The sequence below is a fragment of the Otolemur garnettii genome, unplaced genomic scaffold (assembly GCF_000181295.1).
Source record: "Otolemur garnettii isolate 467f Iridium unplaced genomic scaffold, OtoGar3 scaffold00133, whole genome shotgun sequence".
Lineage (NCBI taxonomy): Eukaryota > Metazoa > Chordata > Mammalia > Primates > Galagidae > Otolemur > Otolemur garnettii.
Genome location: NW_003852528.1, coordinates 1,120,573 through 1,141,861, shown reverse-complemented (window position 1 = coordinate 1,141,861; position 21,289 = coordinate 1,120,573). Strand labels below are relative to the sequence as shown.

Here is a 21,289-nt window from a genome sequence, read left to right as displayed (position 1 = left end):
TGGTTCTCAACCTTCCTAATGCCACGGCCCTTTAATACAGTTCCTGTGGGTTGTGACCCACAGGTTGAAAACTGCTAAATTAGATGCTAAAAAGCATATGATGAATTTAACATCCTTTATGATAAAATCTATCACCAAACTCAGTATAGAAAGAATGTACCTGATACGATATATATGTTTGGCCTCCAAGTCTCATGTTGAAATTTGATCCCCAGTGTTGAAGGTGGGGTCTGGTGGGAGGTATTCAAGTCATGAGGGCAGATCCCTCTACATTGTTTAATGCCCTTGCTATGATAATAAGTGAGTTCTCACTTTGTTAGTTCACATAGAACTAGTTGTTTGAAAGAGTCTGGCACCGCCTCCTCTGTCTCTTCTGCTCCTTCTTTCACCATGTGACTCTTCTGCTCCCCCTCCAACTTCTTCATGGATTGGAAGTTCACTGAAGCCCGCACTGGGAGCAGATATGGTGAATTGTTTTTGTACAGTCTGCAGACTCCTAAGCCAAATAAACCTATAAATTACTATAGGTTTACTATAAAATACTAAATTACTATAAATCATTATAAATTACTCAGCCTCAGGCAGTCCACTACAGTAAGGTGACCAGATTTTAACATTGGTATAGCGAGACACCATTGAGGGGGGAGGGCAGGGCCTTGGGGGGCAGGGCCTGACAACAATGCAAACTTTGACAAACAGTTCTCAACAATTATTTGTTATTAAAGTTTAACATTATAAAATTAAAAAAATATATAAAACTCATATCCTGGTGAAATAGCCACATGGCAGCCGAAAACCATATATTCTCTTCCTGTTCTCCCATGTTTCCTAGCTTGTCATGCATTCTTTCCAAAAATCAGACTTTTTTAAAACACCATGGGACGCAGGACAAATTGTTAAAAATCAGGACTGTCCCACCAAAAGTAGGACCTCTCATCACCTTACACTATAGCACTGCAAAATGAGCTAATAAAACACCTCAAAACAGTAAAGGTCATGTATGACACACCTACAGCCAACACCATCCTGAATGCGGAAAAAATAAAAGCATTTCCTCTGAGCTCTGGAACAAGATAGGAATGCCCGCTTTTACCAACTTTATTCAACATAACATGGGAAGTGCTAGCCAGGATAATTAGGCAAAAGAAAGAAATTAAGGGCATCCAAGTTGGAAAGGAAGAAGTCAAATTTGCCTTGTTCACCAATGATGTTGATCTTATATTTAGAAAAACCTGAAAACTCCACCATAAAAACTTTACAACTGATAAACAAATTCAGTAACATTGCAAGATACAAAATCAACAAGCAAAAATCAGTAGCACCCTGAAAAGGGGAACAATCTGAAAAAAAAAAATCAAGAAAGTAATCCCACTTACAATAGCTATAAAACATACAAAATACCTAGGAATAAACTGAACCAAAGAAGTGAAGCATCTCTGCATGGAAAACTATTAAAAAGTGATGGAAAAAATTGAAGAGGACACAAAAAATGGAAAGACATTCCATGTTTATAGAGTAGAAGAATTAGTATTAGTAATGAATGATACCGAAGCAATTTACAGATTCAACGCAGTCTCTAGCATTATAACAAGAACATTCTTCATGGGAATAGAAAAAGCAATCCTAAAATTTGTATGGGACACAAAAGATCCCAAATAGCCAAAGCCATCCTGAGCGAAGAGAAAAAAATCTAGAGACATAACACTACCTGACTTTAAAATATGCTACAAATCCATAGTAAACAAAACAGCATGATGCTGTGCATAAAAACAGGCACACGCACACCAACGAAATAGAATAGAGAGCCCTGAAACAAATCCATGCATTTACATTCATAGCCAGCGCTTTTTAGACACGGGCTCCAAGAATGTACCTTTAGGAACGGACAGTCTCTTTAACAAATGACGCTCAAGAAACTGATAACCATAAGCAGGAGAATGAAACCAGGCTTCTATCTCTCACCATATGCAAACACCAATGCAGATTAAATTGTGAAACCTAAAACATGATACTGTGAAACTTTCAGAAGAAAACATTTGAGGAAACATTCCAGGACGCTGGTCTAAGCAAAGATTTTGGGGGGTGAGACTGGGAAAGGACAGGCAACAAAAGCAAAAATGGGCAAATGGGATTAGATCAAGCAAAAAAAATGATCTGCACAGCAAGGAAAACAAAGAGAAGAGACAACCTGAAAAATGGGAGAGAATTAATTTGCAGATCTCACAAGGGATTAATAACCAGAACATATAAGGGACTCAATAGCAAATGGTCATCATCATCTGATTTTTAGATGGGCTAAAGAAATGAATAGCCATTTATCAAAAGAAGACATGTAAATGGTCAACAGATGTGTGGGAAATGTTCGCTGTAACTAATCATCAGGAAAATGCAAATTAAACCCACAGAGAGAGAGCATCTCAACCCAGTGAAAGTGGTTTTTATCAATGTGGGCACGGATGTGGAGAGAAGGTAACCCTCGTATGCTGTTGGTGAGAATGTAAATCAGTACAGCCACTATGGAAAACTGTATGGAAGTTCCTCAAAATACTGAAAATAGGCCTGCCTTACGATCCAGCAATCCCACTACTGGGTTTATATCCGAAAGAAAGAAAAAGCAGTAAATTGACGAGTTATGTACACTCATCACCCGTGTTTGTTGCAGCATTAGTCACAACAACCAAAATATGGGATGAATCTGTCCATGGACGAATGAATAAAGGAAATATGGTATTTGCACACAATGGACTATTATTCACCCATAGAAATGAAGAAAATCCTCCCATTTGCAGAGCATGGTTAGAACTGGATGTCACTTTGTTAAATGAAATAACCAGAAACACAAAGAAACGTATCTCATGTTCTCACTCAGAGAGGGAGAAAGTTGTATTAGTTTTATCAACGTACAAAGTTTGAGTGTATTAAGAGAGCAACTATTCTCTTTTGTATTCAGTGTGCTTTTTTTACACTTTGTATTTCAAAATATTAAAAGAGTGAAAATGTTTTTGTCACAAGGATACCTCGTGTAAGGCGTTAAGTCCGGGCTTTTAGTGTGCCCATCACCAGAATAGTGTTCAATCATTGGACCAGACAGGTCAGTTTCACCCTTCCCACCCTCCCATCTTCTTGTTTTCTTGTTTTCCAATGCCCTATATATCTCTTTGAGCCCATGGGTGCCCAATGTTTAGTTCCCAGTAATTAAAGAGTCCAAGTGTTGTTTGTTTTTCCATACTCTAGAAACTTCAGTTAGAATAATGGTCTCCAGTTCCATCCAAGTTGCCACAAAAGACATTATTTCATTCCTTTTTTATAGCTGAGTAGTACTCCATAGAGGGAAGTGTGTATCTATTGCATTTTCTTTCCCACTCATGAATGGGTGGGCACTTAGGTTGATTCTTGTAATTATGAACTGTGGTGCAATAACCATTCTAGTGCAGAATTACCCAGCAGTGGGATTGCTGGACCAAATGTTAACCTACATTTATTACTTTGAGGAATCTCCACACTTTTTCTATAGAGGCTGCACTAACCTGCAATCTCACCAAGCATGTATAAGAATTCCTATCTTTCTACATCTACACCAGCATCTCTTGTGTTTTGTGTGTGTGTTTACTTTTGAGTAATGACCATTCTGAAAGGGGTCAAGTGGTATCTCGTTGTGATTTTAATTTGCATTTTCCTGATGATTAATGATGTTTAGTTTTTTCTTCATGTATTTGTTGGCTGTTTGTCTGTCTTCTTTTGAAAAACTTCTCTTCATATCTTTTGTCCACTTTTTAATGGGGTAGTTTGGGGTTTTTTTTATTGATTTGCTTGAGCTCTTTGTAGATTCTTAATATCAGTAGCTCCTTATTGGATAGATAGTTTACAAATATTTTCTCCCTTTCTGTAGGTTGTCTGTTAACTCTCATTGATTATTTCCTTTTCTGTACAGAAGCCTTTTAATTTAATTAAGTCTCACTTATTTGTCATTGTTGTTGTTGATGTATTTGCCTTTGGAGTTTTAGTCATAAATTCTTTGAGTAGGCCAGTGTGTAGAAGAGTTTTCTTTACATTGTCTTCTAGAATTTTTATGGTTCCATGCCTTCCATTTAAATCTTTTATCCATCTCAAATTAATTTTTGTATATGGTAAGAGATGAGGTCCTGTTTCATTCTTTTGCATGTGGCTATATAGTTTTCCTAGCACCATTTATTGAATAGGGCTTCCTTTCTCCAGTATATGCCATTCTCTGCTTTGTTAAAGATCAGTTGGTTGTAGGCAGATGATTTTTTTTGTATTCTCTATTCTGTTCCATTGGTCGATGGCTCTACTTTTATACCACTGCCATGCTGTTTGGGTTTCTATAGTCTTGTAGTATAATTTGAAGTCAGGTATTATGATGCCTCCAGATTTGTTCATTTTGCTTAGGATTGCTGTGGCTATTCAGGCTCTTTCTTTGTTCTAAATGAAGCATACAGTTATTGCTATTTTGATAAGGATTGCGTTGAATCTGTAAATCACTTCAGGTAGTATAGACATTTAGGAGTATACCTCCCAGCCACAATGGAGTTTACTTCTCTTTCTTCTCCTACATTTTTGGGGCCTCCTGTCACCTCTCTTTTCATTCACCATGCTCTCTTCAAAGGGTTGATATGAAGGTGGATATCCACTCAACACCTTCAGTCCTCCCTGTGAGAGCAGCATGTACAGACTGCTTCTAGCCTACCAGGCCCCCTCCATCTGTTTTTGTTTAAGCATGTCTTTGCTCAGTATTACATGTTCTATTGAAATTTTACACCATTGATATACATGGATTCAGTTTTCTGTTCACTGGCTGATCACCATAAAAAATCCATTACCCCCAATCCAAGAAACGTTTACAATTGAATATAGTTTCTACTATATCACTATATCTATTATTTCATTTTGTAGCATTATGCCAATATATAAACCATTGACTTATCTGATCAAAACTGCTTTTGTATCTTTATGAGAAGGTTGGCACATTGCCAGGAGGGACTGCAGTAACTGAAACCAGAATTAGAGCACGAGACATCATTACGCCTTCAGTTCCTGACCAAATGTTGCTTTTACCATTGTCATGTAATTTTTTTTTTTTTTTGGATATTGCCATTTTAAATATTTATATTCTCAAATCTACAAAGAAAAATAAATAGCACTCTAAAAATTCATGTGCAGTTATTTTAATTGGCAGAGCCAATGGAGTGGATGAAGGAGAAGAAAACTTAATGAGTGTAATACATTTCATTCTCTGGATCCCTTTGAAATAATTTGTCCTGCAGTCACGACCGTCATATATTTTATGTTACCCTGAAGCTATCGTGTTTGCATTATAATAAAGAACACTGGAGAAACACTTATTAAAGAGGAAGACCTGTCAGTTTAAACGCACCCGCTAAATCCTGAAAGCACCATAAAGCCCTGTTCACTTTCACATTCTAACGCAAAGCAAGCTGTAGTCTAAATTAGTTTTTGGCCAATAAATTAGACTTCTTTCTTATTAACAAATAAGCCCAAGTACAAGTTTGGGTGCCCCAGTGAATAGCGGTCCCTCGCGGGCTCTGCTTGGAAAAGCTCTGTTCATGTTGTAACTGTGCGCTTGTCGCAATGATACCTCTGGTATCTCGCTTGTCAGAGCCAAAGCGAGCCAAGAACTAAATGAAATGCTCTTTTATAATCACACTTTAATTTCAACCAAAACCATGTGGTCCAGCATGGTCCTGTGTATTATTCATCATATTTGGCTCTAGGTGACCTTTGATTATTTCCAAAAAATAACTGTATTCTCAAAAAAGAGTTGCTGTGATTTGTGGGGTTTTGTTTGCTTTGTTTTAGTTTTGTTATACTTTTTCAGTGTAGACAAGCTGTCCCCTAAGTGTCCTCTGGGGAAGCAGCATCCTAAAAATAGATGTGGGGACCAATCAGGGACCTGGCTTTCAGAGGCAGACAAACCGTGGTGCAAAGCCCGGCTCTGCGGCGTGCTGACATCAGGACTTGCCCTCCCTGTGAGCCTCAGTTTCCTCTTCCATTAGAGGAAGTAGGATAGTGCTGTCCACTTCACAGAGCTATTAGAGTGTAGGTCAAGTCTTGCCTGTGCTTGGGATAGAATATGTCTTCAAGAGAGGGTGGCTGATGTTAATTATTTTGAAAAATTATAGACACTGTCATAACTGACTTAGACAGTGGAAAATAATCATGAAGTATGATCACTTTTCCATGCAACAAAACACAAAATATTTCTAAATAAGTTGTTGCATAAAACAAATATGCAACCACTTTTATATACTACTGAACTTATAAAGCAGAAATTTGTTAAAAGTACGATCTTGAAAAAACGTGGCCTGGAGCAGCACCCAGAGTTTGCATCCAATCTGCAGCTGCCTCATCTAGCTCCAAGGGGGGAATCCTGGAGACTAAGGTTGTTGTTGCTGCCCACAAAAGTTTGCAGACACAACATGTGTCCTAGTGAAGCTGAGCCTGTAAGGCTGTAAGATGCCCTGAGTAAGAAAATCAGAAGCCAAGGAGGATTCCCAGAAGAGTCTTTATGATTTCAGAAGTCCAGTTTACAAGGCTTTGAACAAGAAGGAAAAGTCATCATTTTCCTTTCTGTTAAATGAGATTTTACAGTCTAGTTACTAGAGAACCTTCGGTTTGATTTCAAGTTTTTCCTTATTCTGCTTTTTCCTTGGCCCACGTCTCCAGGTCATCAGAAACTAAGTGACAAAAAGAATCGTCTTCCTTAGCCTCCCTTTTGTCCCCTGAGCCCAGGATTCCTTTGTCTGTGTTCTAGGGCAGGACTTCTGCCTTCATCTGTCTCACACGGGAGCTGGTCGCAGAGACGTGTGATGCAGCGTGGCAGCGTGGTAAGGCCACGGCACCGCCCCCCAGGGTTCAGATTCCACTTGTACTGTTCACTAGCCACGCGGAGGTGGGCTAGTGCCACCGTGAGATGCTGACAGGGCCTCACTCACAGATCAATGTTCAGGATGAAAGACGGTGATGTCGGTGAGGCATTTAAACCAGTTCCCAGCCACAGCACCGGGTCAGCACCTCTAAGCTGCTACCGCTTTCCTCACACAGCTGGTCACGGGTGTGGACACACCCATCGTTCACAATTCAGATGCTTATTAAATTGCTATCTTTTACCTTATTTAAGTTAGAAGAGATCAAAAGGTCAAAGGCCACGGTGTCAGCAAGGTACAGAAACACAGGCGTTGTCAACCACCATGGGTGGGGAGGGGAAATTGTATGACCTCTTTGCAAGGTGGTTCAGCAGTATCTATTAAAATTACAGACATACATTTTTTGAAAGTGTGATCTGGAGTACCCAGAAAAAGACACGTTTAAGCCAGAGGAAGCGTATTAGCAGAGAGAGGCAGCAGAGTGTGGAGACTAACAACAGAGACCCCGAGAGAGAGGCCTGAGGCCACGGCCCCTGTCTGCCACGTCCTAGCCATGTGACCCTGGGCAGTTCCTTGACCTGCCTGTGCCTCAGTCACCTCATGTATAACATGACCACAGTAACACTACCTAGTAGCATAAGGGATGAGGAATAAATGAGTTAATACTTTCAAAGCACTTAAAATAGTGCCTAGCAAACCCTAAGTGCCATCCAAGTGTCTAATATTGTAAAATGTTATGTTAAATGTTAATATGTTAAAATATGTTTAAAGAAAGAGCACAGAATCAACCAATAAAGAGTCAACCACTAATCTGTTACAAGCTCAACTAGATCCTTTTCTAACCCAGTCTCTAACTAAGCAAATTTTTTAAATACTCAACTTTTTTTTTTTTTAGAAATTTATTCTAGTAGGCTAGCAAATGCTTCATTCCTTAATAGTTTTGTACACACTAAAACTGTGGCATCTAAAATAAAGATATACCATAGCTTTATTCTGAGCAGAGTGCAAACGAAAATTACTAACTCTGGCTTGCTGTGCAATTTTGTTTGCCACTTATCCTGCTGGGTTGTCTGTATGAGTTAGGGACATTGTGAAAACACATCTGCATAAATATATTACTCTGAAATGAAATGATGAAACAAAACGACTGATTTTAATAAACTAAGGAACACTCCCCTCTCCACACGATCTTGAAACAGTGCAGCTGAAGACCAGAACATTCCCAGCATGACGTCCTCCGTATGCAGAGTGAGAGCCCGGCCCTCTGACCCAGCGGGCCTCTCGGTGCTCCCTGGTGAAGGCTGACCCGGCGGCATCCAGGAGGGCCGCAGAGCTCATGCTTCTCTGCACTGATGATGGCAAGACATTTCACAAGATGGTCATTGCCTGGGAAGAGATGGCATCCCTTTCCCCGGCTGCCCCATCTTCACTTTCCGTGCCAACAAAGCCCAGTGAAGAACAACACTCCCCCAAGACCACGAGCCTCCCCAGAAAGTTACAAGCGTTAAATCACTTATTTGCAAGTATATTTGTGGCTGATAAATGGAACAGACTTTCATTTGGACAAATGTCCATTTTCTCTTACTGATTTGAACCAGGATTTTTAAAGACAAAGCCCATCAAACATTAGATAAGCATTTTAAGTTAATGGACCGTGTAGTCCTATTTCCCCACAAACTAAGGAAGCATCATATTATGTCCTATTTTTACAGCAACATCAATTATTAATATGTATATTTTTGCTGACAGAGGACCTTGCTATAAATGTAGGTTTCGTTATCCCGTTCTGGGTCATTAACTGTGGAAAGCTTGTAAATATAATGGTTTATTCACATGGGAAGCCTTCATTAAGATGCATTATTCTACAGCTGATGTATTTCAATATATAGTGTGCTATCGTGTTCTCTATCTCCCTTTAATATTCGTAATTTATTTTTAAATGAGTTGCTGTTTATGTGGCGAGTTAACAAATTTGAATTCCATATGACCAAAGTTGCTAAAGAGGAAACAATGTTTTAGCCCAAAGGAAAAGCTGCTCATTAACGGAGGACCTAACTATGTTACAACCTTTAAATGCAAAAGCAACTAGAGAAAGAAGCTACAAATGACCCAAATGTATTTTTGTCGGAGAAAGTCTATATCAAAAACCACGCCTGAATACACACGTATTAACGGCACAGCGTGGTGCAGGAGGAGAAGCCGGGCCCAGAGCCGGAGACCTGCTCCACGGCTGCTCCAGTAACGGACAAAGACGGGAGTCGTTCAGTTCTGAACCTCCATTTCCTCATCTGCTCAATGGGAGAGTCGTGTCCTCCTGTCCACTTCAACAAACGGATGTGGACACCAACAAGGAACGCAGCCCAGGAGGAAGAGTGCACAGGCTGGTCACAGAAGCCTAGTGGGAGCTGAGGAGGACTCGCTCAGAGCTCGGGGACTGTTAGGAAGTGCACTGGCCTCCTCCCATACAGCTGCTGACTACACACGCTTCAGAGCCACCCACTACTTCATTCATGTTTAGGGATGAAAGGAGAAAAGGCCAAACTACAAAGGAAATCTATAAATACCAACAGGAACAATGTAACGGGGATAGTTCATTAAACGGTGGAGAATCAGCATTAATGCAAGACTTCAAAATGATTTCACACCCCCACGAGAGGCAAAGAAATTGGATCATTTGTTGCAGACATCCGTTCTGACTTCTTCATGAAAACAATTACCTTTAAAATTGCCATAGAAAGATTGATGTTTCTCTGTGCATTATGGACTTCTGTTTTTACATTTAAAATGAAATGAAAATAATTACCTGAAAAATATAAGAATTAGATTTTTTAATGATTAAATAAAGGAAATATTCTTTTTTAATTTTGACACAAAATACATAATATGAAGAAAAATTGTCTCTTGGAGTACCTGCGCAGTGAGTGAGCCTATTAGATCCTTCATTTAACTTTTTTCTTTCTTTCTTTTTTTTTTTTTTTAGAGACAGAATCTCACTTTGTCACCCTTGGTAAAGTACTGTGGCATCACAGCTCACAGCAACCTCCAGCTCTTGTGTTTCGGCGATCCTCTTGCCTCAGCCTCCCGAGTAGCTGGGACTACAGGTGCCCGCCACAACGTCTGGCTATTTTTTTGCTGCAGTTTGGCCAGGCTCGGTTCAAACCCGCCACCCACAGTATATGAGGCCAGCGCCCTATCCACTGAGCCACAGGCCCTGTCCTGTTTAACTCTTTTCTTTAAAATGATTCTGTACTTCTCATTCTATATTTACTTTTAATGTAATTGTAGAAGTTTTTGTTGCTATCATAAAAGCTGTACATTCTCATTTAATAAGAGTATTTTTAAGGTATTATATGTGCGATTTCTCTTGTTTTAACTCATTTTATGACATTAAATGGACACTGAATTCTATCACTGTGAAATCCTTCCAACTTCAGTTCATAGGTATTTCTTAGAGATTTTGTGTGTTTGTGTATACTTGTTGCATTTAACTATTTATTTAATCCATTCAAAATTTATTTTAATATATGACTTTAGTTGAATCTTTAAGATAATAATTCTTCCAAGTTGATTTGAATTTATAGTTTTGTTAATACCTTTTCTAAATAACATCTTGAATTCTATCATAGTCTTCTTTCACAGCTTTTGGAATGGACTTTAATGTTTTTCTCTTGTCATCAGAAGCTTCTTTACACTGTAGCTCCCAAGCTCCCTCGGCTTCATACACTTAGTTATTGCTGCAGCTTGGCATGATGACAACAGTCAAAGTAGCAACTGCAGGGAACATTCCTCCAGCACCGACTCAAGGCCAGGCCCTGTAGTAGGGCTGCGGAGACTGTTCTATTTAATCTACACAGCTAATGCTACTCCCAGACTAAAGGGGAGGAAACTCAGCCGCAGGAGATTAAGTGCTTTGCGCAAAATCACAAATGCGGCCAAGATTTAAACACAGACATTCTGCCCCCAAATCCTCGATCAGACAAATCAAGCTTTGTTTCCTGCCTTTTCCATTTGCCAGCTGTCTGAATTTGGAAAAGTTAATTAGCCTCGCTGGTTCCACTTCCTTATGTGGTAATACCTGCCTGGCTGGATAACTGAAGGGTGGAGAGATTTTTTTCTTTTTTCTTTTCTTCTTTTTTTTTTTTTTGAGACAGAGTCTCACTATGTCGCCCTCGGTAGAGTGCTGTGGCATACAGCTCACAGCAACCTCCAACTCTTGAGCTTAAGTGATTCTCTTGCCTCAGCCTCCCAAGTAGCTGGGAGAGAGATTTTTTTCTTTAGAGTGAGTGGTGTTCAGCAGAAGGTCAGGAAGTAATACTTGGATTTTCTTCTCTGATTCCTCTTTTAAACAGCTCCCCTGAGTATACCTTGGAAGTGAGAATCTGTATTTCATAAAGTCTCTAGAATTTCAAGGAAAAAGATAATTTGGAAAAAATTCCTCAATTGTGTATTCAGAAATATTTGAGGATACTTCATGTGTAAAAAAAAAAAAATCCCCATAGTGGCTATAAAATCAAAGGAGCAAATAAAAAATAAGAAAAAATGCTGAGAAAATAAAAAGCATGCCAATAAAAGTAAAACAATAACAGTAATCACCCCAAAATTCATATATAAATCCAAATAACAATTAGACATAACGAAAAGTCTAATTAGGTCTGAAAGATAAAATTAAAGACACTTCCTCTAACATGGTGCCAATAAACAAAGAAGAAGAGATGGAAAATATAAAAGAGTCATGAAAGATCAGTCTGGTGGTCTGGCATTTATCTAATGTTTGCCAGACAGAGAAATGGAGAAAAAGAAATAATAGAAGGGAAATTTACACAGTTGAACACATAATTCTTTGCAATGGATGGACCCACTAAAATAGAATATGAGTGAAGAAATGCCTACTCCTAGAAACATTTCAATGAGCTGTCTAGACACATTCTGATGAACTTTGAAAGCTCAAAGAGTAAGGCATCATAAGTACTTTCAGAGGGAAAAACATCTACAAAGGAACAGTGATTGAATGTGTAACAAGTTAGTCACTGTCAACTCCACATACTAGAAGTATTCTCCAAGGGAACTAACAAACTGCCATTAAGGTGGAAGGGCCAAATAAAGACATTTTTAGAAATGCAAATGATTAAAATATTTATGCCTGTACATATCCATTCTGAAAGTTACACTCAAGGATGTGCTTCAGCAAAATGAAAACAGAATACAGAAAAGAAAAAAAGTCAACAGAGAAACCAGGAAAACTTATAGTTAAATTAAAACAGTTGCTGATTTAAAAAATGAATCACAGTCTATGATTATAAAACAAGAGGTTGAGAGAAGAAAAGCAAACACATGCAGAGGTCCTAGATAACAATAAATTACAGAAAAAGACAGAAATATAGATTTTAACTAACATGTTAAAAATTTTAAGAATAACTGGTAGGAGATTAAAATAAGGGATATAATTTTCAAACTATTAAATGACAAGAATGAACAAAGCTAAGTCTATAAACCTAACAGAAAGCAGGAAAGGAAAAAGCAGTAAGAAAATGATAGAAAACTTAATATGACAAGGTTAGCCCCAAATATTTCTTCCATACAATGAATAAAATTTTTCTTTTCTATAATTCTCACAGTTTTTTAAAATCCATTTACATACATACTGTTGACAAGTGAGAAACCTTAACTATGTTCTTGCTGGGAAATTCAACACAAACATAAAGTGTTAGTCATGTCAGGGATTAGTAGTTAAATAGGTACAGAATGTACACCTTTGTAGTTCCTGTGTGCCTTTAGCAGGATACCACTGAAGATATTGACAAATTTGGTTAGTATAATATTTTTACCAGCTCTGTAGCATATATTAAGCCTTCTCATTTATATTTTCAGAAACCACCTCCCTTCTTTAATGAAGCCAGCAGTACAATAATCCAGGCTGAAAAGGTGACCCATCTGCGGAATGAGGTGCAGATGAAGCATGAAGAGGACTACAGGGAGGCTCTGGTCACCATCAAGGATGACCTGAAGCTAATAGAAGGTCCAGACATCAAGGAGACCCTTCAGGAGCAGATCAGGAACTGGTTCATCGAGTGCAGGTGCGCACAGGCTGCCTCATGGCCTATCCAGACAGTCTCTTCTGTAGTGCTTGAGCTCGCTGTATGTTTCCAAGCACAAAAGCATATTGACACAGTCATGAAGTTTCTTGGCTTCAATTTAGGAAAGTGAAATTTCAAAGCTAAGAATTCAGAGATTAATTTTTCAATGAAATTACTTTCTATCTTATTGTTTTAAAAACATGGAAATGTGGTCCACATAGTACTTCTATGACCACATGGAATGGAACATCATGGGTGGATGACAACCCCACAATAGTACAACTACACAGGCCAGGTCTGTCTGAAAGCCAGGGGATGCAGTAAGGACTTCCCCTTCTGGGGCCTGACTGGCTTCTCTATTTTTAAGAGGCTTGAGATTTTCAATCAGGCTCATCTGTATCATGATCTTTCAAGGCAGCTGCTGATTTCTGAGTCTTAACACCTGCCCCACCCCAGTCACCCTGAAGTGATGGTTATGGAGGAGTTCTGGGGACAAAGCTCCAGGCCTATCTTATATTAAGGGTCTTCCTTAGCACTTTTAAATGAAATGTTAAATTATTTAAAATTTGTTTACAAAAGATTTTAAAGATATTCTTTATTAGCACATTTTTCCAGACAGCAAAACAAATACTTGGTGAGTGAGCTAATTAATTAGAGCAGTTTTTAAATACATTTTATTCCAAGAGAGGAAGAAAAGAGAGAAGAATGTTGTGAGAAGTCCAAGAACTATGGGAGGCAGACTAGGCCATCTGTTGTCTTGATTGAGTTTTGTGCCGTATCATATCAGGTACCAAGATGCTCAGACACCATGTCTGGTTAGCCCATCAGAACCAGAGAATTTAATTGTTGGCAATAGAAAAATCAAACTTTCTCTCGGAAAATTCTATTATGTTTTCTATCTGAGGCAAGCAGCCCCTAAGCTGGCCTCCAGTGATCTCTATCCCCCCACCGATGGTGATCTGACCCTGGTAATTCACTCCTAAAGCAAAGGGCATGGAAAACGTGATGGGATAATCATCACCTCTCCTGCTCTCTTGTGCACTTTCTCCCTCTGGCTCAGAGGAATCAGCTGCCACAGAGTTGGCTGCCCAGCAGGAGTGAGGGAGCTCCCTGGGCAACCCCCAGCAAGGCACTGAGAACTAAATCCTGCCACAACCACATGTGTTGATTTGGAGGACAATCCTCCCCCAGGCAAGCCATCAGATGAGACCACAGTCCCACCAGCACTTTGATACAGCCTTGTGAGTGACCTTGAGTCAGAGGTACCAGCTGAGCTGCATCTAGCCACAAGGCTTGGGGTAAATTGCTGTGCAAATAGTAGACATTTCATATATATCAATAACTTTTAGAATGATTAAGAAAAATCTAGACTATTAACAAACTTCTCTTGTGGTAACTTTCTGTGGGCTTTTTTTTTCTTATTAAATCATGAACACATAGATCATTAATACATTAATGTATTTGTGAGGTACAGTGTACTGATTTCATATAGAATTAGGAATGCTTATGTCACACTAGTTAATATATACCTCATCTCATTTACTTAATTCCTGTGTCAAGACATTTGTACTCTATTCTAACAGATCCAACACATACTCTTGCATTATGCACCATAGGTGTGATCCCACCATTCACCCTTCCTTGATCTGACCTCCCTCCTTTCCTCACATCCCCCCTCCTCCCTCCTTCATTTTGGGCCATAGTTGTGATCTATTCTTCATATGAAAGTGTGAGTGATTGTAAATTGGTTTCGTAATAGTACTGAGTACATCGAATATTTTTTCTTCCATTCTTGAGATACTTTACTAAGTAGGATATGTTCCAGCTCCATCCATGTAAACGTAAAAGAGGTAAAGTCTTTTTTAAGGCTGTATAATATTCCATGGTATACATATACCACAGTTTATTAATCCATTCATGGGTCTTTGGGCACTTGGGCTTCTTCCATGCCTTGGCTATTATGAATTGAGCTGCAATGAACAATCTGGTGCAAATATCTTTGTTATAAAGTGATTTTTGGTCTTTTGGATATACACCTAGCAGAGGAATTGCAGGATCAAACAGCAGGTCTACTTTTAGATCCCTGAGTATACTTCTTTCCAAAAGGGATGTATTAGCTTACACTCCCACCAGCAGTGCAGATGTGTTTCCTTTTCTCCACATCCATGCCAACATCTGTAGTTTGGGGATTTTGTTATGTGAGTGACTCTTACAAGAGTTAGATGATATCTCAAAGTAGTTCAGATTTGCATTTCTCTGATGATTAAAGATGATGACCATTTTTTCATGTCTGTAGGCCATGCGCCTATCATCTTCAGAGAAACTTCTGTTCAAGTCCCTTGCCCACAATGAAATGGGATTACTTATTCTTTTCTTATTAATAAGTTTGAGTTCTCTGTGTATTATCAAACCTTTGTCAGAAGCATAACCTGCATATATCCTCTCCCATTCTGAAGGCTGTCTGCTTACTTTACTTACTGTGTTCTTGGCTGTGCCGAAGTTTTTTAGTCTGATCAGATCCCAGTAATGTATTTTTGGTGTTGCTTCAGTTGCTCAGGGGGTCCTCCTCATAAAGTATTCTCCCAGGCCAATTTCTTTAAGTGTTTCTCCTGCACACTCTCTAAGAATCTTTATAGTTTCATGTTTTAAGTTTAAATCTTTTATCCAGTGAGAGTCAATTTTTGTTAATGGTGAAAGGTGTTGGTCTAGTTTTAGTCTTCTACAAGTTGCCAGCCAATTCTCCTAGCACGATTTGTTAAATAGGGAATCTTTCCTCCAATTTATATTTTTGATAGGCTTATCAAAGATCAAATGATGATAAGTGTCTGGGTTCATCTCTTGTTTCTCAATTCTGTTTCATACATCTACTTCTCTCTTTCGTGCCAATACCATGCTGTTTGGATTACTATAGATTTATAGTATAGTTTGAAGTCTGGTAGCATGATTCCTCCTGATTTGTTCTTATTTCTGAGTAATATCTTGGCTAGTTGAGCTTTTTTCTGGTTCCATATAAAACTAAGTACTATTTTTTCCAGATCTTTAAAGTATGACAGTGGTGCTTTGATAGGGATTGCATTAAATTTGTAAATTGCTTTGGGTAATATGGACATTTTAACAATGTTTATTCTTCCCAGCCATGAGCATGGTATGTTTTTCCATTTGTTAACATATTCAGCTATTGCTTTTCTCAGAGTTTCATAATTCTGAAGTTTCATAATTTATTGAGATCTTTCAAGTCCTTTGTTAGGTAAATTCCCAAATATTTCATCTTCTTTGGCACAACTGTAAAGGGAATAGAGTCCTTGATTGTTTTTTCAGCTTGACTATTATTGGTATATATAAAAGCTACTAATTTGTGAGCATTGATTTTTGTATCCTGAGATGCTACTGTATTCCTTAATCACTTCTTAGAGTTTTGTAGTTGAATCCCTGGGGTTTTCCAGGTATAAAATCATATCATCTGTGAAGAGTGAAAGTTTGATCTCTTCTGACCCTATTTGGATACCTTTGATTCAAATGATGGCGATGGCTAAAACTTCCATTACAGTGTTAAAAAGCAGTGGAACAATGGGCAACCTTGCCTGGTTCCTCATCTCAGTGAAATTTTTTCAGTTTTACTCCATTCAATATGATATTGGCTGTGGGTTTGCTATAGATGGCCTCTATCAGTTTAAGAAAAGTCCCTTCTATACCTATTTTCTTAAGTGTTCTTATCATGAAAAGATGCTGGATATTGTCAAAAGCTTTTTCTGCATCTATTGAGAGAATCATATGGTCTTTGTTTTTTAGTTTGTTTATGTGATATATTATAATTGTAGATTTACTTATATTGAACCATCCTTGAGACCTTGAGATAAAACGCACTTTGTCATGGTGTATAATTCATTTGATATGTTGCTGGATTCTGTTTGCTAGGATCTTATTGAATATTTTTGCATCTATGTTCATTAAAGATATTGGTCTATAGTTTTCTTTTCATGTTGGGTCTTTTCTGGTTTGGAGATCAGGGTGATATTGCTTCATAGAATGTGTTCAAAAGTATTCCTTTTTTTTCTATGTTTTGGAAAAGGTTAAGTAATATAGGTACTAGTACCTCTTTAAAGGTTTGGTAGAATTCTGATGTGAAGCCATCTGTTCCCGACTCTTCTTTTTTTGGGAGATTTTGTATAGTTTATTCTATTTCAGTACTTGATATAGGTCTGTTTAGCATTTCCAGTTCTTTCTTATTAACTCTAGGAAGTTTGTGTGCTTCCAAGTATTGGTCAATTTCTTTCAGATTTTCATATTTCTGAGAATAAAGTTTTTTGTAGTATTCATTAAGGATTTTTTGAATTTCTGAGGTGTCTGTTGTTATTTCACCTTTGTCATTTCTGATTGATGATACTATGGACTTTAATTTTCTATTTTCAGTTAGGTTGGCCAAAGGTTTATCAATTTTGCTGAATTTTTCAAAAAACCAATTTTATGATTCATTGACCTTTGGAATAATTCTTTTGTTTTCAATTTCATTTAATTCTGCTCTAATTTTAGTTATTTCTTTTCTTCTGCTGGGTTTGGGGTTGGAATGTTCTTCCTTTTCTAGTTGCTTAAGATGTCCCATTAAGTTATTAACTTCCTCTCTTTCCGTTCTCTTGAGGAAGGCTTGCAATGCTATAAATTTCCCTCTTAGGACTGCCTTTGCAGTATCCCACAGGTTCTGATAATTTGTGTCTTCATTATTGTTTTGTTCCAAAAATTTGGCAGTTTTCTTCTTAATCTCATCTATGACCCAGCTATCATTCAACATAAGGTTATTTAGTTTCCATGTCTTTGTATAGGTATGCAGATACCTGTTATTGGTGAGTTCAACTTTTATTGCATGATGATCTGAGAAAATACAAGGAACAATTTCTATACTTTTAAATTTTCTGAGGTTAGACTTGTGACCTAAGATGTGATGAATTTTGGAGGCTGTTCCATGGGCTGATGAGAAAAATGTATATTCAGTTTTGTTAGGATGAAAGGTTCTGTAGATGTCTGTTAAATTCAATTGTTGTATGGTGAAGTTTCTTTGCTAAGTTTCTTATTGGAGGATCTATCCAGTGCTGCCAAAGGAGTGTTAAAATCTCCAACTATTATGGTGCTGGAAGATATTGAATTGCTCATATCTGATAGGGTCTCCCTTATAAATTGAGGCGCATTCTGGTTGGGTGCATAAATGGTAATAATTGACATCTCATCATGTTGAGTGTTTCCCTTAACAAATATGAAGTGACCATCCTGGTCTTTCCTTACTTTTGTTAAAAGTACTTTTGTTTAAGGTTTAAAGCCTAGTGTATCTGCAAATAAAATTGCTACCCTTTTTCTGATTTCTGTTTGCTGGATTACAAATGCCCATTCTTTCACCCTGAGTCTATATTTATCCTTTAAGGTAAGATGAGATTCTTATATGCAGATATCTGTCCTGAGTTTTTGTATCTAGTCAGCCAGCCTGTTCCTCTTAAGAGGACAGTTTAAGCCATTCACATTAACTGAGAGTATTGTTAAGCCTGGTAGTATTTTGGGTGTCAAGTTTTTCAAAAGTCCAGTGGACAATTTGAATCTTTTCACTACTGTGGAAATTGGGTTTTGGTCAAGAATTTCAGAGTGAGTTAACTTTGGTGGTAGAGTCTTTTTTTTTTTTTTTTTTTTTTGGCCAGGACTGGGTTTGAACCTGCCACCTCCAGCATATGGGGCCAGCGCCCTACTCCTTGAGCCATAGGTGCTGCCCACTTTGGTGGTAGAGTCTTGTGCTAGTCGTTATGGAGGATGGGTCTGAGGATATCCTGAAGAGCTGGTTTGGTTATGGCAAATTTCTTCAACATGTGTATGTCATTAAAGTATTTAACTTCTCCATCATAAATGAAGTGCTCAGTTTAGCTGGATATAGGATTCTGGGCTGAATCTTTTGTTTTAGGAGATTGAAGGTTGATGACCATCCTCTTCTGGCTTGAAAGATTTCAACAGAGAGATCTGCAGTCATTCTACTATTCTTCCCCTTGTAAGTTATGATTTTTTTAATTCTGACTGCTTGCAGGATTTTCTCCTTCATATTAACTTTGGCGAAGTTCATTACAATTTGTCTAGGAGATGCTTTATTTGGGTTGAGTCGTGCTGGGGTTCTGAAACTGGTATCTGAATTTCAGTATCTCTTGCCATGCTTAGGAAGTTCTCCTCAATTATCTTCTAGAGTAGAGTAGCTGTGCCTTTCAGACCATCCTCTTCTCCTTCAGGGATTCCTATGAGGTGAATGTTTGCTCTTTTGGAGTGGTCCCACAATTCTCTCAGGGAATGATCCATTTTTGCTCTCCATTTCTTTTCCTCTTTGAGCATTTGGGAATTCTAAAGCTTTGTCTTCAATGTCAGAGATCCTTTCTTCTGCCTGCTCCATTCTGTTACTGAGGGATTCTACTGTATTTCTAAGATCTTTGAGGGCTACAAGTTCTTGCCTCAATGTGTCAAAATCTTTGGTGATTTTGTCTTTGAATTCATTGAATTCTTGAGACAGCTTTTGAATTGCTCCTTGAATTTCTAATTCCATCTTTGCCTCCATTCTGTTGATCTTATTTGCAATCCAAATTCTGGATTCAATTTCTGACATCTCACCCATTTGTTTATGAATGGGCTCTTCCATTGTGTCTTCTTTGTCATTCCTTAGGGGAGTTGATCTACTCTGATTATTCATGTTGCCATGGTTTTTCTGCTGGTTCCACTCCATGATTATTTTTCAACATTTGGCTAGAGAAGCTGACAAGGTGAAATTGAATTAAGGGCTCCTGGAGTTGTAATTAACCAGCCCTTTACCAAAGAACGGGGACTGGTGATTTCGGCTTTTCCCTTAGAGCTTTGCAAAGGTCCCATTCAGAACTACTGCCTGAAACTCTGGGCACCTGCTTGGTGTGGTGGGGCTAGATGGCGTTGACCAGTATTAGGTAGTCTCTGTCCAATCCTAGCGAATCAGTGGCTTTGGGCTGAAATCTCAGCTGTGGAGATATATAAGCAACTAAGACAATATGCCCCCCACACAGGCAACAACTGTAAGGGGAGAATCCCACACTCCCACAACAACACAACCAGGGTACAACCTTGGTGGGTCCCTGGGTGATGGGCCCAGGTCAAGAGTTCCAAACCAATTGTCCCAGTCAACACAAACACAGGGAGAGTTCAAAAGGTCTTCAGCTTCTCTAGGTAGTGGGGGTCCACTGGCAGCTCATTTTGACTCCAGTGGGAGGGACCGTGGAGCTGCCACCACTGTCAGGGGCAGCCTGCCACTGTTGGGGGTGGTGCCATCGGTCTAGGGTACTGTTGTGTGCAGGTCGCAGAAACTGGTGTGGAACTGGAGGGTGTTGCCACCAGCCATAAGGGTCACAAGAGCCAGATGGGAAACTGGAGGGTGGGGCCACTGACCCTCAGTCTCACGCTGCAGGAGCTAGGTGGGAAGCGGAGGGAGGAGTCGCTGGGCTTGGGGCCTCAGGGTCACAGGAGCCTGGCAGGAGGCACCTGCCAGGCTGCGGGTCTCAGGAGCTGGGCAGGAGTCAAAAGGCAGAGTCTCTGGCCATGGTCTACACAGGTTGCAGGAGCCTGGTGGGAGTAGCCGGCCTCAGGCCATAGGTCACAGGGGCCAGGCAGGATTCACCAGCCAGGAACCTGGCGGGGAGCCCACCCGCCCACCATGGCCTGCTCAGCTGGGGAGCCAGTGGGCCATGGTCCCTGGTGGTGAGTAGTGTGGGACCAAGCTATGCTCTTTCCAACATGGGGCAAGACTCTCTCCCCTTGTGACTCTCTGCCTCTATTAAAGTTACAGTTTCAGTACAACTGTCCCACAGCTCATGAGGTGCCCCACCCCAGTCTTTCTGGGCTCTTAATGTGCTATTTCCTCAATGCTGAAGGTTTATGACAAAGTTGTTTAATGAGTGATGTAACAATTACATCCTTTTGACTGGAGAATTCTGTCCTTTCCTACAAATATGATTTTAAAATACTGATTTTTTAAAATTCAATATTGATTAAATGTGTGAGTTTTTCTTTGTGTATTGTACTTTCAGGTATATTTTACAGTAAAATGAGGCATTTTGAATGAGAAGGATATTTGACACCGTATAAATTCATGACAATAATAATAGGGAAGAAACAGAAGAGAGCTGCTGATAGGGAAGGAGTGTAGACAGGGAAAGAGGATAGACAGAGAAGGAGTGTAGACAGGGAAGGAGTGTAGACAGGGAAAGAGGGTAGACGGGGAAGTAGTGTAGACAGGGAAAGAGTATAGACAGAGAAGGAGTGTAGACAGGGAAGGAG

The 21,289-nt window shown here is 39.1% G+C and overlaps 1 protein-coding gene across 1 annotated transcript in view; it reads left to right on the top strand.

Annotated features, from left to right (window-relative positions):
• The window catches only part of IQCA1 (IQ motif containing with AAA domain 1), a 165,179-nt gene that overhangs the window by 26,080 nt on the left and 117,810 nt on the right, over positions 1-21,289 (top strand). The window contains exon 6 of the mRNA XM_003798264.3: positions 12,771-12,976. Coding sequence (XP_003798312.3) covers positions 12,771-12,976 — 206 coding nt within the window. The remainder of the gene's footprint in view (positions 1-12,770; positions 12,977-21,289) is intronic.